At 44.0% G+C, this 24,864-nt stretch overlaps 1 protein-coding gene across 2 annotated transcripts in view; it reads right to left on the bottom strand.

Moving 5' to 3' along the window:
* Positions 1-24,864, bottom strand: part of DPD1 (Polynucleotidyl transferase, ribonuclease H-like superfamily protein) — a 247,130-nt gene that overhangs the window by 109,019 nt on the left and 113,247 nt on the right. For both annotated transcript variants that reach the window (XM_087380227.1, XM_087380228.1), the window contains 2 exons: positions 13,116-13,207; positions 11,742-11,856 (listed from right to left, as the gene is read on the bottom strand). In XM_087380227.1, the coding sequence (XP_087236353.1) occupies positions 11,742-11,856; positions 13,116-13,207 (207 nt within the window). The remainder of the gene's footprint in view (positions 1-11,741; positions 11,857-13,115; positions 13,208-24,864) is intronic.

The following is a 24,864-nucleotide window of genomic DNA, read 5'->3' as shown; positions in this document are numbered from 1 at the left end:
GAGCAAGGTGCTTAGTGATGCTGAAATGTATTTGCAGATTTATGAGAAAGAGATGTTGGCTATCATACATGCTCTTTCCACCTAGAAACACTACCTTTTAGGTGCTGATTTCATGTCCAAACAGATCACTGATCCTTGAGGTACTTTCTCACTCAAAGAAAGCTGCCAGAAAAACACATGCGGTGGGCAAACTTCCTTTCAATGTTCCATTTTCAGATTGTGCATGTGCTTGGCAAGGAAAAGGTTGTTGCAGATGCAATTTCAAGGAAGCCAATACCCGATGCAGTATCACTAAAACCGCAAGTTTCAGCTGTCACAATTGCATACCATAGTGAGCTTGATGCCATGAAGGATCAGTATGCAAATGATGATGATTTTGCAAGGATTTTTTATTAGCTGGTTGAGAGCCAAAGACATGAGCACTATATTCCTAAGGATGGTTTTCTGATGATGCATGGCAGACTGTGTCACAAAGCAGCTCAAGCCAAAAAATTTAATAAAGATCCATGCCCCACCATATGCAGGACATAGAGGCATTGATGCCACGGTAAAAGCAGTGGAGCATTTCTTCTATTGGCCAGCCTTAAGGAAAGATGTTGAGGCATATGTGAAAGCATGCATCATTTGTCAAAAAGTGAAATATGACAAGCAAAAGCTACCTGGATTGCTACATCCACTACCTATTCCAAATCGACCTTGGCAGAGCATTGCCATGGACTCTATGTTTGATATTCTTTGTATCCTGACTAGACATGATGGGATTTGGACAATCATATGCAGATTCAGCAAGCAAGCCCACTTCATTCCAGTCATGAAGAAGATTACAGCATATCAAATGGCGGAAATATTCATGCACAATATTTTGTATCATGGAGTGCCTCAATCCAATTGTCAATGACAGGGATCCGTGTGTAACCAGCCTTTTCTGGAGAGGTCTCTTTGAGAACATGGGCACTACACTAAACTTTTTCTCTCTTTCCACCCACAATTAGATGGACGGTCAGAGGAGGCAAGTTCTACTGTCCTGGACCTTCTAAAATGCTATGTCTCAAAGCATAAGGCGAGATAGGAACAGTTTTTGCCACTAGTTGAGTTTGCACACAACTACACAGTGCATTCTTCCACAGGGAAAGCACCCTTTGAAATTGTAGAAGGTGGAATAAAGGTACCGCCCATTTTGCACACAAAGGAAAAGATCTTTGAAGGAGATCGATATGTGGAAAGTTTGGATGCAGCTGTCACGAGGGCGTGAGATTCTGATAATTTAATTGTTTGGGTTTTACATGTAACAGCCTAAGCCCTAGAGTACTAAATTTTATTTATTAGGGTTCTACGTGTGATAGCCTGAGCCCTAGAGTGGTAAAAAGGCTAACCTTGTGAATTAATCCAAGCGCCAAGGGCCAAGGTTGTAAATTAATTCCTAGGGGCAAGTGTTAGAAGGGGCAAAAATCCTTTGGATTAAAGCACAGCTTTTCAAGGCCACATGGCACAAGTAATTTTGGGCAATTGATTTTTGGCAAAGCAAGAAAGCAGTGAAAGTAAAGCTTTCCGGACAAAGAACAGGCAAGGCTCTCCTTCCCACAGTGCGATTTGTTCTAGGACAGCTCCCACTCAGTTCTAGGCGCCCTGCTCCAGCTCCCTTACAGTTCCAGCTTCCAGATCTCCACGCAGCCCTTCTAATGGCCTCCAAGCAGCCACTCTCTCTCTAGTCGCAATCTTGGACAGCTCTCTTTATCTCTGTTGCCATCATTTTCTCTCCCAGACGCATGCTTCTACTCTCTTTTTGCTATCCTTTCCCCAACTGCATGCTCTTGTTTTGACCTATGAGATTGTCTGGAGTGGATCGTGGAGTTTTCAAACTGCCAGCGCTATCTAGAGGTGCCAGTCTTCAGTTCGTTACATCAGAGAGCTTCAGTTTGCAGCCACATCTATCAGGAGGAGTTTGCCAATATTTCGCATCAGTTTGAGACTGTTTTGCTGAGGATTTCAACATCCTGTTACTAATCTGGACCAACCAGAGGTAGAAGAGAGTGTTCTCCTTGATTAGAAGAGCCAACCTTTGCAATCGCAATTTTCAGCCAGGCGATGTTCTTGCAGTTTTTCAGTTATTGCTTTGTCCAGAGATCTTGCCAGATGCCCAGGGACAATTAGGGTTTGCTATCCTTCAGTTCGCAGTTTATCTGGGCAGTTTGTCAGTGGTTGTTCTTGATGCCCTTCATCTATTTGAGCTTCCCCTGAGATCCTACCCTGGATTGCTAGGGTTTTGCACAAGGTTGCTGTTATCAGTATTCAGTGATTGATCTGTAAGATATTGGCCAGGCTATGGCTCTGTTGTAAAATCGATCTCTCTCTGATAATATCAAAAAAATACCGCAAGGGGCGCCACGTTTTGGGGCCAATACCGTGTCAGGTGTGACCCCGGGGCAATCTAGCTCTGGGATTGTTGTTCAAAGTTTCTTTCTTGCAAATCTGAATTTTCTAGGTGTCTACCTCCCTTTGGGGATTTCGAAGGCCGGTGACAGCAGCTTATAAGAAGAAGAAGCCCTTCAGAAAAGCCAGGAAAAGCATAAGAGAGCAGCCGACCATCACCGCCATGAGCTACTCTTCAAAGAAAGTGATTGGATTCTGATGCGTTTTCAAAAGGCAAGACTGCTTGTGGCGCCCACGCGAGCTGGATATTAATGCATATGGCAGCTGCCAACCATGGCCCTTGGATGTACTCTACATCCTATGGCTGGAAATGGGCATGCAACGTGAGCCCTTAGATAAAGTGTTGTGATCCAAGGGTGAGGAAAAGGTGATTCACACGCGCCCTTGGATGGGCTGGAAATTTAAGGGTAAACATGTGGCATCGCGCGCGAGCCATCGGATCAAGATCTCCACATTTGATCTCGCACCAAGTGGAGTGGCGTCTAGCAGTGCATTAAATGGGACCATGGGAGCCCTTAGATGGAGAATTTGATCCAAGGGTGAAGATTACGCATATCACGTGTGCCATTGGATGGAGATTACATCTAAAGGTGGAGAAAAGGCACTTAATTCTCACCTTTAGATGGACTAGAATGATCCAATGGGTCACAAGCCCTATAAATTTTACACCATTAGAATTTAGATCAAACACTAATGCATCTACATCATCCAAATGAATATGACACGTTACACCTCTCTTTAATAATCATGTAAATATCCTCTTTAATAATCGTAAGTATCCCCCTTAATGCCTCTTAGCATGCCCTTTTCACGTCAAGACTAGGACTCACCATTTTCCTTATGAGGCCCTTTGTGAGTCCAAGCTTCCCCTAATGAATTCCCATGTTGCTCACTGGCATATGTCCATCCATCCCTCATCATTGATTACCAAGAAGAGCATATGATCCCTATCAATGGATTGAATCCAAAGTATCAAACTGCATTTTTAACATTGAATACAATAACTTGATATAAAGTAATTGTGTGGCTATTTGTGCCACATGGCTGTGGGTGTTCCTTGCTAACAAGTCAGAGATTGTCTAGAAAGACTGCAAGAGCAATCCTGCAAGGCATGTCCTGCAGGTATCTTGTTATGTTTTCATAGATTGAGGAATTCATTGGTTGTATACCCCTCCACGCTGGCTGTTGGCAGTAGCTTTTGGGGTACCTAGGCAATGAGCTGGGTATGCTGCATAGCAGCCAGCGCTTTCTTTGATCAGCACCTCACGCTTAGCTGATCCCTAATATTTGTTTTTTATAGCTTCTGATAGAAGGTCAGGGGCGGGAGTGAAGGGGCAGGGGAAGAGATGATGGTTTGTCCCGAGTATTCATAGTTCTCTCATGGTAAGAGTGTGCCTCTTTTTTCATCACTCGTGGTCGAAGGAACATGGAATATACAAAATCGTAGGTCTAATTTCAGTACAACATGTTTGAAAAGCAAATCTCAGTCAAAGTCGAGTGTTATGCTCTAGCCGAGATAGCATGACCTCGGATAGATCGGTGGGCATTTTCTCTTAGATGACCAACTTTTGTAATAGTTAATGTGCGTAATTAAATGGTCAAGAGAAGTAACTGCCAAGGTCCTAGGTGAGGGCGGAATGGCATTGACTAGATAGTTCTGAGTGCTAAGGCCTAGGTGCACCTAAATGTGCAATAATGCCAAGGGGCAAGTGGATTTTAATGTGCCCCAAGAGAGGGGTAAAATGGTGCACCAAGTGGAGAGGCCAAAATGTTGACATTTGGCAGGGAGAACTATCTAGGGAATTGAGGGTCTCAGGGATAAGGATAATGGAAAATAACAAAGAATATATATACGTAATATGACGCATCAACAATCCCTGAGAGTTGGCTGGGAGGAATAATTCTAAAGCCATCGCCCGTGATAATTGATACGACGAGGAGAGATTTATCCTGTGAGAAACGACGAGATCAGAGAAAGTCCTTTACATTGTGGTATCAGAGCAAGGTTAGAGATCGAGGGATACGTGGTTAGTAACGACGAACAACAGGGACGGATTGCTAAGCGTGACGTCCAACGGAGACACAGACAGAGGGATCGTGATCTTCACGTGACAGAAGATGGCGGGGTGTTAGGTGACTGGTCGTGATAAAGGAGCGCAGGCACGCGATACGTGATTGAGCGACGTGCACGATCTACGACGAATTAGGTGAAGGCGTAGGATAATTGGGTAGCGGGACCTTCCGTAATCGGAACCTGTTCTCAGAGAAGGTACGGCTTCCGTCGACGGCAAACGCCTCGTGACCTTCAGGGAGTTCATCGCTGGTCGCAGGAGTCTCCGTTTTGCCCGTCAACCTGGTGATTGTTTTGCGTAGCATTTCCTTCGTGTTACCCGGCAACGGAGGGCCAGACGCTGTGGCTGTGGGAAACTAAAGGTCGCTTGCGAAGGATGGGGAAAAAGGGTGGTGCAAAACCAAGACGCACAAAAAAAAACCGGCTCATTGTGTGAAGATACGTTCCAAAGCATAGTGGTGAGCCTGCAAGACTGTCTATCGTGGAATTTGCATCAAAGAGCCAAGTGGGTCGTACCTACGAATAGCTGGAGCAGCCGGGATCGTCGAAAAGATCAGGGGGCCCTTTCTTTCCGTGCAGTTTTTTTTGTGTTTTCATATGGTCCTGTGAATTCTGCACTGTAGAAGAGAAAAAAAAAAAAGACACAACAAAGAGAGAAAAAAAAAAAAAAACCCATCTTCCACTGTGAACCTATGGAAGCAGAAGGACAGAATTCAAGAGTGAATCCTAGTGAGTCTAGAGTACAGTCTACACAACAGATGTCACATCAGGCAGCACCTACTTTGATTGGTAGGATTTCAATATTAGAGGATGCTTTACAGCAGATTATGAACCAGTAGCTTCAAGTGAATGCTGGTCAAAATGAGATCAGGGAGATGGTGCAAGCCTTGTCGGCTAGACCGTCTAGGATTGATAAGGGCAAAGCTCCAGCACAGCCAGAGCCCAGTATACATTCCTTAGAGCGCGCAAGGGTCAAAGTGCCCAATATTGCTAATTATAGACCGGAGAAGTACGCTGGTCGGATGACCGAGTGCAGCTCTGATGTGATCGAGGTTTGGTTACACAAGTGGGAAGAAGCCTTCGCCATTTGTGAGATTAGATCCGATCTAAAGAAAATCCGCGAGGCCACACACCTGTTTATTGAGGCAGCGGACAGATGGTGGATAAAGCAACAGAAGGATCAAGTTGCTCCAACCACCTGGGAAGGGTTCAAAGCTGAATTCAAGAAACACTTTCTCCCACCTGATGAAGAATCCCGAGCTTGGGATGCTTATAGAAATCTTCGTCAGAGGAGCTTGTCAGTCGCAGAGTACACTGACAAATTCACGGAATGTGTCATGAAAATAACAGACCCTCTCCCTATGTCGGTTCAGTTAAAAGACTATATCTATGGACTGAACGACAAGATCAAAATGCAAGTTCGGGCTAAATATGTGACTACATTAGATGAATCTATTGCAGTAGCCCTGAACTATGAGGATGCTAGAGGCAGGTCTAGTGGATTTGTGCAGGCAGGGACTCAGTATGAGTACCCGAAAAAAGGGGGATTTCCGAGGAAATGGGTTTCAAAGACAAGTGTCTCGCAGCCAAGTGGCCAAACCAAGCAGGTGAAGCCGGTTGAGGGACCAGTAAAAACAAGTACCACCGTTGGGGTGAAAAGAAAAATAACTCCAATGGCAGCCCGGGCTTGGTCAAAGTCCTCGTTGACCCCTGAACAAAAACAGAAAGCTAGAAAAGAAGGATTGTGCTTCGGCTGCCTTCAGCGACATCAGTGGAAGGATTGTCCGCTGAATAAAGACCGTCGCACGGCTAATATGATAATATCTGAATGCGACGTAGAAATGCAGGAGAGTCCCAGCGCGGAACATATGCAGATGCAACTGGCGGGACCTTCTCAGAGGTTAGTACCTTGTTTGTTATGTGTGTCTGTTGCTAAGTTAGTGACGAGTGCACCTGATAACATCCTATCTAAGCCCGCAGCAACGGGGTATACGGCCTTCAATGATACGGAGTTAATTAAAATGAAAGGGCAAGTGGCCAGTCATGATGTCATTGTGTTGTTTGACTCAGCGTCAACTCACAATGTGATTAACTCCAAGCTCGTGAAGAGGCTGAAACTAAAGACAAGTCCATCTGACTATGCGTATACAGTCAGGATGGCCGATGGAAGTTCAACTGAAGTATGGGACCAAAGGGTTACCCAGTTGGAGCTTCGGATTCAGGACTATGCTGAGAAGCTTGATTTTGAAATGACCAAGCTTGCTCATGCAGATATAGCCCTGGGAATGGCGTGGCATTCTAGGAAGAATCCAGCCATTGATTGGAAAAAGCACGTATATCAATTCAAGATGAATGATGTGCTTTATGTCTTGCGAGATGAAAAAGATATACCTCAGGGACCGTTGGTTTCCGTGATGGAAATCAGAAAGACTCAAGTAGAGTTTTTATATCTTTGCACAACATCGGTAGAGTCGGTGGATGAGTCTTCGGCTAGCACTGATGTTACGCAAAGTGGTGAGATGGCCAAGCTGGCTAATCTTATAACAGAGGAGTTCTCTGAATGTTTTAGGGATGAACTACCTTATGGGTTACCTCCAGAGCGGAAAGTTCAGCATAAGATTGAACTGATCCCGGGGGCAGAACCTGTAAATAGACCTCCCTATAGAATGAGTTTTGCTGAAGAAGCGGAGGTGTGTAGGCAACTGGAAGAATACCTCAAGTTGGGGCAGATTCAACCAAGTTTCTCACCTTTTGCTTCGCCAGTGATATTAAAGAGGAAAAAGGATGATACGTTTCGCCTCTGTATAGATTACAGAGCATTGAATAATATCACTGTTAAGCACAGGTATCCGATGGCTCGGATTGATGATTTGCTAGATGCATTACATGGAGCCGTGATTTTCAGCAAGATAGATCTTAAGTGCGGCTATCATCAGATCCGAATTAGAGCCGAGGATGTGCATAAAACCGCTTTTAGAAGCAGGTTTGGTCATTATGAGTTTTTGGTAATGCCCTTCGGACTTACGAATGCTCCAGCGACCTTCGTCATGCTTATGAACGATTTACTACGTCCGTATATCGGAAAGTTCGTAGTACATTTTATTGACGACATCCTGATATTCAGTAAAAGTGTTACTGAACATCGTGAACACTTAAGGATAGTGTTCAGTACTTTGAGGAAAGCCAGTCTTTATGTGAATAAAAAGAAAACTATACTGTGTATGGTTAGGCTTGAGTATTTAGGGTTCATAATTACTCCACAGGGGGTAGAAATGGATCCGAAGAAAGTGGCTGCGATACTAACTTGGCCAATCCCTCAGAGTCTGACCGCGTTGCGATCATTCTTGGGATTCGTCCAGTTTTATAGAAGGCATATCAAAGGATATTCCGGAATAGTATCGCCATTGACTGATCTGACCTCAGATAAAGTACTTTTTATTTGGGGACACAATCAACAGGAAAGTTTTAACACCATAAAACAAGCTGTGGTCTCAGGACTGGTGTTTAAAATAGTTGATCCCCAGAAACCGTTGTTCCTAGAAACTGATGCAAGTGGCATTGCGGTAGGAGCAGTCCTCCTTCAAGAGGGAAGGCCAGTAGCCTTCGAAAGCAAGAAGCTTTCTCCCTCTCAAAGGAATTGGCCAACTCATGAATTGGAGTTGTATGCAGTTATCCATGCTTTGAAAACATGGAGGCATTATTTGTATGGTTCAGAGTTTTATGTGGATGTGGATCATGATACTCTGAAACATTTTTGTAAACAGCCTGACTTGAGGGGCCGCCAAGCTAGGTGGGCAGAGCTCATGCAGGAGTTTAATTTGACGATTCGGTACCGAAGAGGAAAAGATAATAAGGTGGCTGATGCGTTGTCTCGCATTATGCACAACCTGAGTTTCACGGTATTAGAGAGTGCTCTAATGACCGAGATCAGAGAAACTCAGAAGGTGGACGAGTTTGTCCAGAGCTTATGGCCTAAAGCTCATGTGTTAAAACCCGGGGAAAATGAAAAGGATGACCTGGCATCCAAAAAAGGCCAAACTTATGCAAGATATACCATAAGGGATGGTATGCTAGTTAGAAATGGCAAGGTTGTAGTACCTGGTCAGAATGATCTCAGGCAGAGAGTCATTCGACAGTGCCATGATAGCCCGTGTGCGGGACAGCCACGTGTCGAGAAGACGTATGATCTCGTGAAGCGAGATTTCTTTTGGCCAAGGATGAAAAAGCATATTCATGAGTATGTGACACGGTGTTTCTCATGTCAGGTAAGTAAGGTCGAGCGGGTGAAGCCACCCGGACTTTTACAGCCCTTGGAAATACCACTAAGTAAGTGGGAGAGCATTTCCATGGATTTTATTGTAGGGCTACCTGCAACACAAGGAGGGTATAATTCTATCCTTGTAGTGGTTGATCGTCTAACCAAGATAGCTCACTTCATTCCGACTAGAGAGTCTGTTAGTGCCCCGCAAGCGGCGGATTTGTTCATCAGACATATATTTCGTCTGCATGGATTGCCTAGATCCATAGTGTCAGACAGAGATGTCAGATTTACCGGTCATTTTTGGACAGCGGTATTTGAGACACTAAGGACTGAGTTGGGAATGGGTAGTGGGGATCATCCTGAGACGGATGGTCAGACGGAAAGAGTCAACCAGACTTTAGAGGATATGCTGAGGGCATATGTGTCATTGAGGCAACATACATGGGACAAGTGGTTGCCATTGTTGGAGTTTGCCTACAATGATAGGAAACATTCATCTACCGGGTTCAGTCCGTTTGAGCTGAACTATGGTTATAGACCAGCCAATCCGACTATAGTTGGAGTACCTCAGAAAGTGCCTAGTGCCGCGAACTTTGTAGTTCAGATGCGGGAGATGCTAGCACTTGCGAGAGCTAATATCCGCCAGGCTATGGATAGAGCCAAGGTGTATGCGGATGAAAATCGGTCTATAAGAGTATTTGAAGAAGGGAAAAAAGTTTTTCTCAGAATTCCTTCGCACTCCAAGTCGTTGACTTCAGGAGAGTGTGCTAAGTTATCACCTCGATACTGTGGGCCGTGGTCAATTCTAAAGAGAATAGGCAGTGTAGCCTATAAATTAGAATTACCACAGGGGTGTAAGGTGCACCCGGTTTTTCATGTTTCGCGCTTAAAGAAATTTTTGCATACAGGTGACTCACTAATCGAAGGTGTGGTTTTGTTTCACGAGATAGAGGATATTGCAAGGCGCAAACCAACCAGAATCTTGGACCGAGGAACAATGCAGATACGAAATCGGAAGATACCCACGGTGTTGGTTGCATGGCATGGTCAGCCTCTATCGGAAGCTACCTGGGAATCTGTATACCAGTTACGGAGAGCGTTCCCAGATTTCATCATCGAGGACGCTGATGCTTGAAGAGGGAAGGAATGTTATGCTCTAGCCGAGATAGCATGACCTCGGATAGATCGGTGGGCATTTTCTCTTAGATGACCAACTTTTGTAATAGTTAATGTGCGTAATTAAATGGTCAAGAGAAGTAACTGCCAAGGTCCTAGGTGAGGGCGGAATGGCATTGACTAGATAGTTCTGAGTGCTAAGGCCTAGGTGCACCTAAATGTGCAATAATGCCAAGGGGCAAGTGGATTTTAATGTGCCCCAAGAGAGGGGTAAAATGGTGCACCAAGTGGAGAGGCCAAAATGTTGACATTTGGCAAGGAGAACTATCTAGGGAATTGAGGGTCTCAGGGATAAGGATAATGGAAAATAACGAAGAATATATATACGTAATATGACGCATCAACGATCCCTGAGAGTTGGCTGGGAGGAATAATTCTAAAGCCATCGCCCGTGATAATTGATACGACGAGGAGAGATTTATCCTGTGAGAAACGACGAGATCAGAGAAAGTCCTTTACATCGAGTGTGCATTAGAAGGCATTCCATGGGCTGAAACAGGCCTGGAGGGCATGGTATCCACACATCGATGAGTATGACAGATGCATAGGATTGTTTAGAATCTCAGCTGCCAACCTGTATCTCTTTCAGGAGGAGGGATGACATGATCTTGGCAGGGGAACATAGGGAGGAGATCATTAAAATTCAGTCTCTCTTGAAGACAAAGCGTGGGATGATTAATCTTAGGCTATTGCATTATTATATTGGGCATTCAGGTATTTTTAGATCAGAATGCTTGTCATTCCACTAACAGAAGTACTCCATGGACATTCTACAGTCAAATCAAATGGCACAATGCAGAATGTCTAAATCTCCATTGTGATGCTGCTCCTCTTTCTTGTGTCCACTGCGTGGGTTGCCAGTGACTATCACTTTGACCCCTATATGAAGAAGATTAGCTTCTACGAGGCTATTCAAAGATGTTCAAGCTGCTTGGTAAGACAATAACAACATCAATGGAGAACCTTGTTGAATTGATCAAAAGTATAAAACTCTATGGACTCCAAAAGAGTTGAGAGTGGAAGTCTCAAGGCGGCACAAGTGTACAGTTTAACTGGTGGGTGTGCTTCCATGCAGCTTGGTGGTTTTAACAATATGAATCTGGAGAGGACTGATGCCTTGGAAAATGAGTTGGGAAAGAGATGGAATGGAATGAATGGTGAGAAAATCAACAGTCCTTGTAACAGCTTTCACCATGACAATCAGTACTTGCATTGAAAAAATGCTGTATATTTGTTCAATGCTTAACAGAATGGAAAACTTGTTCATCACTGGGACTGCAGAGGGATGGCTTGAAACAGAAGTTCTACAGAGAGTAATGCAAAGGACACAGCATCAGGAAACAGAGCAGCTAAAAGTGAAAGGGAGCTCTCTGAAGGTAATAAATCCTGTTTTGGAGAGGATCACTTGGATCAAGAGTATAAATGGGATGGACCTCTTTAATAAGTGCTCTGTTTTATTATTTTGAAGGATGTGTAGTAGCTTTATGGAAATGCTGAATGGTGGAAGTCCCCAAAATGTCTGACAAACTACTGATGTATGGTCTTCTTGTAAGCATTCGTGTGTCTCTGGTGTTCCAGGGGGAAAGTTGAGACTTTTGCCTCTTTTAAGCATTCATGCATCTGTGGTGTTCCATGGGGGAAGTTCAGATCGTTGCCTCTTTTAAGCGTAAATGTGTCTGTGTGTTCCAGGGGGGAGAGAGAACGGTATCAAAGAATTGGCAAATATATAGGTTATTACTAAATACACTAACGATTCAGACAGACACCAACAATCATATCCAAAGGATGGAAATGAGCACAAACCCCCAAACAGCTTCTAGCATTCTTATCCATGTGCATGTATTCACCGATGCAGTATGGAGATATCTTGCATAAAGGAATGTCCACTGCAGAAACCTTTCGAGTCTCCTCAATGTACCTGTTCAGAACCATTCTCAATATTTAGAATTCGCTGCATTAGTGCTAAAATTCGGAAATATACAAATCAATATGCAATCAGTCTACCAGCAAAATAGGTGAGATCAGCTACAATAAATGAAACTCTATCATGCTAGTATACAAATAGAACAATCTAAATCTTTTTCTTACACAAACCTAAATATCACTTGAATCTTTTAAGAAGACTGATATATGTAGCTTATATTCATAAAAAATCATCCATATAATGCTTGCAAAAAACTGTGCCATTAAGTGGACACAACTGTCGGAGCCTTGAGATTGGTCTTTGCCGGCACCCAGGAAGAGATGTGACATGGGATGCACTTGGCTGGTATGACGGACAGAGGGCCACCTTGTGGCTATGAGGTTTTCAGGGGAGCATTGATATAATCTTCACAGGACAGCAGATCCCACCTAATGACAGAGGGGGCTCCTGGTCAATGCCATAGATGGGAGGTTATTGCCAGATGCAGACAGGGCATCAGCAGAGTGCTGCTTTTCTTGCGACCCTCACTTGTTTCTAGCAGCAGATTGTTCATACACTCCGGAGAAGATGGGAAAGATCACTCCGAGGAAGATGGGACATTGTGCATACACTCTGAGGAAGATGGGCCCTTTCTTACATTTTGAAGAGAGAAGTGTTGTATGCCATTATAGGCAACCTGACCCTGAGTGGCTCTTTACCAGCCTCTTGTCCAAGGAATCACCCCATAGGTCGGGGGAAATCTCCTCGTCTCTGTACCCTTTCTAGGGGAGTTGTGTTTTCACCTAAGCTCTATGTCTCTGTACCCTTTTAGGGGAGTTGTGTTTTTACCTTGGCGCTAAGGTATGACATTTTTTTTTCTCAGAAATTTAAAAAATAAAGTGGACACAACTGTCAACATAGGCCTTCAAGAAAGCTCAAGCTGAAGATATAGCATTTATTGCCCTCCAATAGGAATCCACTATAACGGTCATCAAAACTATACCACTTTTGGAAGATACAGAGTCATAAACATGGCATGCAAGCATAAGAAGCATCTGCAAAGTCATGTTTGAGTGAGGATTCACAACATCAAGTTATCTTTGACGTTTTTTGTATACGAATCCCATATTGCATGTTTAGCAGATATAGAGAGCTAAACATCATCCTGCAAACATGAGAAGTCACATCAAAGTATGCTTTGAGTAGGGGTGGAGAATTTAAGTTCACCCTTGACTCCAAAATATAATTCAACAAAACAAAATCAGAAAATTTACCCCAAGAGGCCTCCAGCTGCCCGAACCCCAAAGGATAGCCTTTCCAATCCAAAGCGCTTGATTGCATCTGCTCCAATACATTGTTGCACCTTCTGCAATCAAAACGAGCCAGACTTGACTGTCAAAAGAACTGTAGTTCTGCAACTGACACACATCCACTTTCAGTTCTAAAAATCAGGTTCCCTAATTACCTCAAGGATTTTACATCCTAGACTCACATTTTTTAATGAGCCACAGACACTCCTAGCACATTTATAGCTTTTCATTATGGCAGTTGTTGGTCTGGCACATACTGCCAGGAACCTGCTTCCATTTTCAAGGACTATTGAAATACAATGCTAAAGTTCAACATGCAGGTGTATAAATGTTGCCAGATAAATATTAGAGGCAAAAGATCAGGTGTGGGGCAGTCTGAAGGTTACAAAATACCTATAATGTCTCACATAATATGTCTATCTATCAACTCAAATGTGCTTACTCAGTATCTGTATACAGTTTATTACATTTCAGCAAATACAAAATCAACACCACAGTACTCTAGAGAGCCAAGACACTACATCAAAATCTTACCTCTATATTCACAAACCTTCCCACATTTCTGTGGAGATAACCAATGTCATTTGAAAAAGCAAACCAGAACCATCTGGTTACAACTATTGATTGCTGACAATTTTTTACAAACGAAACTCCCCACAACCTTAACATTCTTCAGTGCTGATCCAGACTGAGTACCCATATACCAGTTCATCTCCACCTCTTGATTCATACTGCCAGCTGCCTAGCACACGGGAAGTCCCTCTACTCAGCAAGCCTCCAGCCTTGGCGACCCCTCCCCTACTCTTCAGCACTCTCTTCCCCTGCACATCTGTCACCCACCACAAACCGTCCATCCCAGCCTCTGCTTGCCCCTTCTTCTTTCTCCCTCTTCTTGCCATCCCAGCCCTCCTGGTTGGTGGAGAATATCCATGAGCAATAGAGCTTGTCTGTTAAATGAGTAGATCCTTTCTATATTTCGTGGGGAAGAACGCTCCTGTACTTTCTTCTTAAAACAATTTCTACTAGATAAATGAGATCTCCTTCGTGCAGAAAAATGCATTTCTCTTAATGACATCAGTAATTAAGAATGAAGTATGTACTGCTTTGAAATAAAGGCAAAATGCGACATTGAACAACCAGAGTTGATGCTTTGTAAATTATTCCACCTGTAGGAGATGGAGACACAAGAACATGTGATGATAGATACTATGAGATCCATGGTGGTTGTCACTGCCTGTTCACAGAGACAAATAGGAACCTAGACAATAGAGAAACACAGATCTATTGCAAAGAAAGCTCCCGCACAATAGACACCACAAAAATCACAAGGCCACGTAGCCCCCCTGGCATGCCACATGAACACAAGCCACACGAGGTACCTATCTTGTGTTGATGCGTCAGAAACAAGAAACCAAAGGGTCTATGAGACTGGAAAAAAACAGATACAATGAAGGCTAAGGGTGTGGCCCATAAACGGGCATCCCTACCCAAGGCTGATGCCTGTGATGAGAAAATGTAATACATCACAATGTTACTGCAAGAGAAACTCAAAAAGGGAAAACACCAAGGAGAAGTCCCTTGGCCGCCTACCAAAAAATCGGCTGTCCATGTGAGTGACGGGACCTGTGTATGCTGTCTACGGGACCAACACCACCAGATGACTGAAGATAAACAAAAGGAGTCGTCTGACAAAGCCTCACAATCTCGTGAGGGCTGGCGTTGAGGAAGGAAGTCAATGACAGATCGTTGATAGCGATCGGTCTATCCACGTCCATCCCTCCTCCTTTGTAGTCTCCATGATGTAGCCCACTGTCTGGTTATCGTCAATCCAGTGAACTATCTCCCCACATCGAAGAGATAGCATATGTATGTGATCCTCATGTGAGTGTCCACCCAGGGTCGTGTCTGTGGAGTCATGATCTCTGGCTCTCGACTATGTCTGGTCCCCTGCTATCCCTCGCTCGAGTCACCGGAGAAAATCCATGATCGTGCTCTGGCTGCTCTCAGCCGGTACCTGATGTGGCCCTTTTGGTGCTCATATAAGCTGGTCTCTGTGTCTCTTGGCCTCAAAAAGGAAAGTGGCCACATGTCACTTATCAAGATGTGCCAGAAACTCGCTTAATCAGCTAAGACCACTACTAAAAGGACAATGATGTCGTCCACATATCTCGTAGAATACATGGCATCTAAATGCAAATTGGTCCTTTGTCTCGATCTCCTGCATATCACATAAACTGCAGATCGGCGGTCCCTCACATCGGATGTCCTCTGCCCACCCTGAATCAATCCATAGCCTATGTCAAGATACCCGGACATGACCAGTCGACATCCAGAATGCAAGTGGGAGATGAATCTGCATGTAGCTTGGTGGTTCTGTAAAACCCTCCTATCCATCGGCAGTGATCCTTGTAGAAGTTGGGATTAACCGAAAGCTCAATAGGTGCTAACCAGAACCTGTATGTGTAGTGCTACAAGAGATCCTCTCTAATGATCTGGTTGACCTACTGATACGCAAGCGGGCTGCATGGAGTCTCAAGGCAATACTGAAACAGTGTCAATCTGTCCATTTGTAGTCAGAGCATACCAGCTCCTCTCTGATCCTCCTCCACCTCCAATGCCATGGATGCCCTGGCAATCCTTGTCGTTCGGATGTCTTGGTACCAAAGTCCCTGATGCTATGGAGATGAATGATCACCTAGAAGACTGCATCAAGCTATAGAGGGGTAGCCCCAAACTCTACTAGTATAATCTGATGTAGACTCAAGCAAAACAGCAACAGAATTTCCATCAGGCTCTTCCCCTCCTTTTCCCCTTCCTCCTTGATATCTTTTTCCTCGTTCTCCCACTTACATTCCCTTGTCTTTCGTATCCATTATTCCTTCTTCGAATTCTCTCCTTTCCTATTTGCTTTGGGGTTTTACAGAAAACAAGTCCTTGGGGTTATTGTTGGACTCACCAAATCGATTTTCAAAAGGTAACCATTTTGCTTGACTATAGGAGCTCCGCTGGCAACATGCATGCAAGTTCTCGAGGCTATTGTTTTACTTAGCAAATTGGTTTCAACCTTCAGACAATGACCATTTTCACTTGATTGTAGGAGGTCAGCTAGCAACATACAAGCAAGTTCTTGAGCTTATTGTTTGGCTCAGCAGATTGGTTTCAATCTTCAGAAGGTGACCGATTTGGATTGTCTAGAAGAGCTCAACTAACAACATACATTCGAATCCCCCTTTCACTTGAGTACAACCAATAGATAGAGCCCATCGTACAAGAACTTGAAGGCAAGACTGTGATAGGTAGCATTGTCTCGCTCCCCCCCCCCCCCCCCCCCCACCAACAAGATGCTGCATTCAGGATTAATGTGAGGCAAGTCCGTTCAGAGCATAGGCTCGTAGTATGAAAAGGGCCAGACTCCTCTTGGACTGTTATCTGACGCTTCAAGCACCTAGAGTAAGAGGCATAACTAAGTTGACTTCTTCACAGGACAAAGCGCTCTCTCTTACTTCAGGAGATCCCTCTGTTTCCACTGAATCCCCAAGAGAGAGATGGAGTGGTACTTGGTTGCTAGGTGGAGATTGACGCAAAGGAGCATGAGCCCTAAAGAGTGTTCGTCGCAAGTGGTTATAATAGAGGTGTGTTAGTCATGGCTTGGCCCATTGCATCCTACTAGTGCACCTACAAAGGAGGCATGGGACAGTTATAGAGACTAATTTACAGCTTTCTACATGCAGGAGTGGACAGCACGGGTGACATCAGAGCCCAAGTGGCCAGTCAAATGGTCATTCTTCCCCAATCCAAGAAGGGATCCAGGCATGCAAAGCAAAACCCTCTTGGGAAACTTCATTACATGTTGACTTACTCCAGATTTACAGCCCTGAAAGCTTCTAGTGTAGGACAATCTTCTCAGGAACCCCCCAAGGAATGGGGGCAATGAAAGCCTCCCACAAATGGACATTTTCTAAGGCTCTCCTTAGTCGAAAGGGTTCCTTGATGAAGAGGTTGATAAGACCTTCATATAAGTTTCACTTAGGCCAGCCTACAATGCAGCTAGGAGATCCATAGCCATTCATCTGGCACCCCGGGTTCCAGAACTCAAAGGGTGGCATTCTACAAGCCGTCAGCTAGGCACAATGGGGCAGCGGACCCACCATGTTTCTGAGGTCTCTAAATAGATTAGCACAGCTAGCAATGGAGCATTATTTGGTACCCTGTCGCACCTGAAAAGGATGTATGATTGATCGAATCAATGCAACCATCCCAAGAACCATGTCTAGGAGACAGTGCCTCGTATCAAAGCCTGGCATATGTAGGTTGCACGTTTGCAGCTTTGCAATGGGAGGCAGAAGATTCATCTTGCAGCCACCCTCATCAATGTCTAGCTCAACATCAATTATGCCTTGAGAAGGGAAACTGGGACTCTAGGAAGACATCTAAGCAATGTGCTCATTTCTGCAAAGCGTGGCCTGCAGGTACTTTTACATTCACACAGATCAAGAAATATGTGGTTGTATGGCCCACCACACTAGATGTTCCTATCTGCCGCAAGGTAATCATAGGCATTGAACTAGAATCCTCATAGCTAGACTTCCAAACATCTGGCCTCTGTCTTGTCAGCAACCTCAGGGATAGCTGATTTTGCATGATTTTGAAAGCATAACATGGAAACTTCTACTTTTTTGAAGCCCCAAAAAAAAAACTTGTGATGGCTTCGATCTCCATTTATAAATTGTAAACCCTAATCTGGTTGTCAGTAGTTCACCTTCAATTCTATTTCTCCTAAGGGCTAAGTAGCAGTGACCCCTTGTTTCATATAAGGAACATTCAAGGGTTTAGAATTTGTTTGGCCTCCAGCCGTTTATTTATCCATCCTCATATGAATTAGTTTTTGAAGCCTCTTAATCTTCTTACAGATATCTTGGGCTTCCAACATGAGGAAGGCATCTTGGGCAGCAAAACAAAAATATAAGAATATCGATGGATGCTCAACAAGGGTGCCCAATGACATACAACTACAAGCCTCACTTAGCTTTGAAGTTGGATTGTTGTCAGAGGTAGGACTTCAGGCAGCATGGGGGATCATACAAAGGGAACAAAACCTCATAGGAGCTTAAATAGAATCAATCTTAAAAAGGAAGCGAGATCGACTGTAGGACAGGCAAAGCTTGTGACATTAAACATCCATCTTACACTTTGACAGCAACCATAGCAACCTTACATTAGCAGGTAGCTCAACCATGTCGTGGAGATCTACTCCTCTTGTGCATTTATTTGAACATGTAATTGCTATGGATTTCCTATATGATCCTAAACTAAGTGAGATCCTCTCTTCAACTACACAGTTTCTGCCATGTGATTGCTTCCTTTCTCCTTGTATACCCAGATCTCAGTTACACCACCACAAGGGTCTTCGAGAATAGGAACTACAATCCTACAATTCAAATTGATTTAACATAACCATCTCTCAATATAGATCCTTACTATCTTGTTCTCTTCATCTTTCTTAGGGATTTCTTAATGCACTGACACACAAACTAGCTCTCCTTGATCCTGAAGCATTTCTGCTAGCTTTGATCCCCATTTCAACTTAATTAGCACTCTTCTTCAAATGTCCCACAAGTCATCCTTCACTGTAGTAAATGTTCCCATTTCTGCTACATGTAAGGTAATGGTCAACTTGGCTAAAGGCTTCCTTTCAAAATTCGAAGAATAATTATATATAGTGTAAAATTTCCCTCCCTTTTCCACGAGTTGGCCGATGACATAGCTTCATAGTAGGATCAAGGAGGGCAAACTTTTTCTCGAAAGAATTCCTCAAGCACTACATTTTTAAACAATGTTGGTAACTTCGTATATTTGCCAAAGTCTTTTGAGACTGCCCACAAATTCCTAAGCTTAGCAAACTCTAGTCCACCCATATTTCTGTCAAGTCATGGTGGTCAGCACGGTGCCATTTAAAAGCTTCCTATCATTGATGTGACAGGAATTGTGAAAGTGCCATGTGGACAGCATCTTGAGTTGACAAGTCAAATCATACATGGACTTTAAAGGTCTGAAACACACTTTTTTTGGCGAAATCCATTGAAGATTATATTAAAAGAAACAATTTTAAAAGCAAGGACCTCCAGCATCATAAGATATCATTATATGATAGAAAAGCAGCATAATCTAGTGCACGCAGACAATCATAGAGTGATTGCCATAGAGGTGCCCGGAAAAATTGATATTTAGCAAGAGTGGGATCACCAAAGACCCAATGATTTTCAGCCTCAACCTTGGATTTTTTCTACCTCTTTTTGAGGAGCTTTTTTTGCCATCTCGAGGCTTTGTTTCATGCATTGCATGTCGTATTTCTGCTTTGATCTTGCTTTTGCGAGTTTTGTTTATTCTTGATAGAAGCCTTTTTCTTGAAAGAAAAAAAAGACCCGATGGTTGCGCCCTTCCATAGGGTCCATAGAGCCCAATAACAAAACCCAATAAAAAAGGAGATCAAAACCTTGCCTGACCAAATTGTGGTACCATTGATTAGCATCATAATACTGGCTCTTTTGAAAACAAATCCTAAAAGGTTCTAGGCACTTTCACTGTAGCAAGTGTATTGCGTATGTTTGCTACTAAACCTCCATGAGCATCCTCAAATCTATGTTGCAATCCAGTAAGGAATCCCCTCATCGAAGGATATAGCTTTGTAAGACTAGAATAAGTCCAATCATACAAATTTAGATTTTTTGTTGTTCAAATCTATGTTGCAATCCAGTAAGGAATCCCCTCATCGAAGGATGTTGGACAATCCAATAAAATATGCAAGCCCTTGTATCCACGTCCAGACCTGATGCACGTTGATTGAAAAGATGAACAACCTCATTGCATATTCTTCATCGCTTCTCTTCATTGGCTCCTTCGCATGAATTCTCTCCTATGATTTTATCACCTTGACGCTAGCATTATAATGTTGCTTTCGCTTTCTTTCTGCATGATAATCCTTTATTACATTACTTATAATCTTGGCACAAACCTCAGATTCATGTGGGCAGCCAAGCATAGAACATGTACAGATATAGTCGTAATCTTGTATTGCAACTATACGATGTCCTTGGTTTCTTCCTTTTGGAGGCACTAAACTTGATGATCATTTTGTTTAGTGCGCGGTAATCGTCGCACATACGGAATGAACGATATTTCTTCTATACAAGAAGTACAAGGGAGCAAAAAGGAGAAGAACTGAGGTCAATCAGCCCCTTGCATAGCAAGTCCTGCACTTGGATCTCTTCTCGCTGCATTGCACTAACTCTGTATGGGGGCCTATTATGTGACTCACTGCTAGGAATGAGTTCTATGCCATTATCTTCAGGTCTCTCAGGGGGTAACTACCTTGGCAAAGCGTCAGAAAAACAATCTTTAAAATTTTCAAGGAACTAAAATTTATTTTGATCTTCCTCACTTATTTCAGCATGCATTTCAACATCTCTCTCTTTTACAAAAACCATGTAAGCTGAAACTGCAGACTTTATTTCTTTTCCAACACAACTATTTGATACAATGGGAATAGTTTCCCCTTTATTCCTAGCAATCACACGCTGTACTTTGCCCCTATGTACAAACTCCAACGCTCTCTCAGGAAGAGTCAACTTCATTGCCTTGTGATGGAACCAAGGCATACCCAAGACTACATCATGATGTTTCCGTGGAGAGTCTTCTTAATCCACATAACTCTGTACATGAAGACAAAGCTTCCCTATTAAGGGAGTGATTGGCACAGGGTTCCCACACAACCTCTGGTCAGCATCTAGAGCCTTACCCAACTCCTCCATCTTTATTCCAAGCCTCAGGGCTAAATCCTCTAATATAGAGTTACCTATAGCCCTTGGATCAAATAAAATCAGCGCTTGCTAGTCTCCGATCTTGCCCCATGATAGCAGCAATCTTCGCTCCTCTGGGTTTGAAACACGGCCCAACACATTAGGAATTCCCCCCGCCATTAGTTTGTGCGCTCTTCGTGGCTTCTCTGCCTCTTTTCCCTTCAGAGTTGAAGGCTTTTCTGGACACTGGGCACCCACATGACCCTCTTTGCCGCATCTAAAGCATTTACCCTCTTTCCTGAAAATTTCGATCTGTTCATGGGTAAACTGTGATCTACCCTTATAAGGCCTTTGTACTTGGTTTCCCCTTGGCTTCTGAGGTTGAAATCCCCTCTTATGATCCTTGGGAAACTTGGGGATCGTTGACTTTTTATCCCCTGGTATCCTTGCCTGTAGTGAAGGCATAGTAGTAGGATCTTGCATATATATAAGATAAGCCACATTGGCTGAATGCATAAGATCTGAAATATCTTTGATATCCTTAGTGTTCACTTGGGCCTGTATCTTTGGAGTGAGTCCTGCCCGATACTTCCTAAGTTGAGTCTTGTCAAAGATTTTCTTGAAAGGAGAAACCTGTAAATATGAGTCCCAAAATCTCTACTTATAAGACTCAACTATATCTTGTGCTTCCATATGCATACTCTCCCAACCAAGAAGGACATGGTCCCGAAATTGCTTGGGTGGATTGCTTGGCAAAATTATAGCAGTTAGTGTTCATAGAATGAAACATGTACTCAAACATTAAAGAGGTGTCATACTTGTTAATTTATTCCAGATTTTCAATAGTCTTGCCTCATTCTTGTCGACTATATTAAATGCATGTACATATGGCTGCAATTGCTTATTGATGCTAGTTATCATATGGAGAAAGCGATTGTTCTTATCTGTGGTTAAGGCTGGTCCTCAAACAGCAGAGAACTGCAGCAATGAAGCCATGATGGACTGACTGTTACAAAGTGGTGGATTAAACTGTGAAAGTTGAAGACCAACTTGACCTTGTTCTATTCTCACCTAAGACTTAGACTTGCTATTTTCACCTAGACTCTTGTGCATGGAAGGTGGACTAGGAGCATTAAGTCTGGAAATACCTAGCATCCCCCCAGGCAGCGTATTTGCTCAGTGCGCCTATGAACAGTGTGCGGGAAGCTTGTAGGAGTGGTGCTGCACGTTCACTGGTATTGGCTTCCACTGACTGGAGCACCAACTAGAGTTCGGCATAAACATGAGGAATCCATTGCTTTTTAGGTGACTCAGCCAGTGTAACCGGCCTTTGAACACAAAGGGCAGTGTAACTGTCTCTACTATCTCACAAAACTGAAAATACAGCCAACTTAAAAGATTGCCTTTGTCCACAAACAAAACTCAAAGCATAAACTTCAATGCATAGCATCATGGAGCCATTCAAGACATGGAGCCATGCATAGCATCATGGAGCCATTCAAGACAAGGGAGGCTAGAATGCCCCTACTCAGAAACATAGAGAGTGACACCTTTTGGCCCCAACACTTGGCACCCCTTGCGGTATTATTTAATTTGGTTAGCTCAAAATACAAAGGGACTCCCTTCAAGAGCTCACCCGCAAGTGCAACCCAATACAACGCCAACCCGTGGCTGTGCTAGTGACCAACTCCCAGTGCTTTCAGTAGACATGCATAATCACAAGTAGACCAGTCTGACAGCATGCCAAGCAATGCATTACCCATTTCCAAGCCATTACTGAGCCCAAGGCCAACCACTGCACCCCTAGGAAGAGAGTATCACAGCCATTGCCCCAATCCTCTCCCGGGCCAATGGCAGGGCATCCAACCTAGCAGGAACTCAGTAGGAAACCTAGCAGGAACTTAGTAGGAATGGCTGTAGCAAAGAGTAGAAAGGGAAGATGAGGATTCAGCCAACAGAAAGAGCATGTTTCAGCCCGAAACAGCTCCAGAAGTAGGATGAGAAGCGGACAGCAAACTCTAGTAGGAGGGAGCTGCCTATGAGTGTCTTCTAGTGCCAGAAAAGATCAGAAAAGAGAGCGTCCAGCAAGCTGTAGCAAATCAGCCATGAATGCGTCCACCAGAATAGAGTTTTCAGCCCACAAACATCTCCCTTTTCAGTGCACCTTGCACCAGGCAGGAGCAGGAAGAGAGGCGCCCATGAATATGGCTTCAGATGCAGGAAAGAAGAACTTCCGTCGCGAAGAAAGTCGAGAAAACCTTCAGAAGTGGTCCAGAATGAAGGCGTCCAGGTCCCAGAAGCATGCCAGCAACAGAGGGCACCAAGGGGAGGAGAACTATCGCAAAAAGAAAGCATGAAATTCCACTTCATCCAGCAAAGGGAGAGCTGCAGAAATCCGCCATCTAGGAATAAAGCTGCCCTTGGTAGGGGTGAAGTCTCAAATTAGCAAGGAAAGCCAAGGAAGGGCTCCAGGGGCTTCCAGGGGTGACACAAGGCAATCAGATAGGCCGCCAGCAGACACATAGGCAAAATGAGGCGTGGGATTTTTAATGCCCCTAGGGGGTCACATGGCACACCATGACCCTAATGCAAAGGAACCAATGACCCTAGTTTGTAGGATCTCTAGGGGGTCAGTTTTTGAAGGATGACCCCACTGAACCAAACCAATGACCTTAGAAATTGAAACCACTCTAATAGCACCGGAGTTGCACTTATTGCACATAAAATCATAGGTACCTTTTGGGCATTAACTAAGGCCCCTAGCCTGGTACCCTAGGCTAAATTCAGTGACAATTAGTTTAGACATTTCGCCATCACCACCACGTCCCCGTGACAGCCAGAGCCTTGATGTGTGCTTCAGATGTTAGCATTGTAGAATCAACGGCAGGTTTTGGTGGATTCACCACGTAAGTTGCTTTTGTGGCCATTGATGCTAAAGCTGAGTGAGATGCTCCAGAAAATCTGGGCACAAGGTGCAAGGCCCTGCCCACAAGCATCAACAAAGGGGGACAGGAACACGTGATGTACCCTCTTCTCTTATGTCGAGATTAAAGGCCTGAAAGGAGCTATCGAGTGCCCCTCATATAGGGGGTTTAGGAGATTGCTATCAAGTGCCCCTCACATAGGGAGTTTGGGAGATTCCCCCTCCCCTTTCTTCCTTCTTTGTTTCATACTTGGCAGACCATGTAGGGTAATCTTCCCTATCGTCTGGCCAACTAGAATGGCTGACCATCCATGCAAAAGACCTGTAGTAAAACTGCCATCAATTGCCAACCGGATGTCCCTTTTCAGAGCCATTTAGACCACTGCGATTGAAACAATGCCTCTTGAATGCAAATCTTTATTCCACCATACTGACTATGGAGTGTTATCCAAAATTGTCCTATGATGTGACATGCCTTCTGTCATCCTCATATAGGGGTTCACAAGGGGGCATAAAAAGGCACCATAAGAGAGAAGGAATGAATTCTAAGATGTGTCAAGGTAATGATGCACACGGTATTGTCCATCCAGTCACCATCGGAAGAGGGAGAGTAGGCATGTATAGAACGAATCAAGAGCCCCCTGACCGCAACCTTTCAAAGCAAGGCCCGGCACTGCAAATTTAGATCAATAATATTGAGCCCCCCTTCTTCTGTGGGGAGAATCAAGGTCTCCCAAGCCACTCTAGCTCTGGTATCTGTAGATCCATCAAGCCCACTCCACAAGAAGTTCCTTATCGGCCAGTGATGCATTCTCTATAGCGGCACCAACAATAACAAATAAGCCAGGCTGCAGCCAGCAGTATCTGGTTAACAACTACCACTCTGGATGCAAGGTCTAGTCCAGCAATTCAACCTATGTTTAGATAGGGCACACACAGCACGCATCAATAAATACTCAGGAGTGGTCTAGCATGAAATAGACTAGTTTTTGCA

This window comes from Dipteris shenzhenensis, chromosome 10 (assembly GCF_047967505.1).
Source record: "Dipteris shenzhenensis isolate YYH24624 ecotype China chromosome 10, Dip_SZ_1.0, whole genome shotgun sequence".
In the NCBI taxonomy this organism is placed as follows: Eukaryota; Viridiplantae; Streptophyta; class Polypodiopsida; order Gleicheniales; family Dipteridaceae; genus Dipteris; species Dipteris shenzhenensis.
Note: the sequence above shows the minus strand (reverse complement) of the source record. Positions and strands in the feature narration are given on the sequence as shown.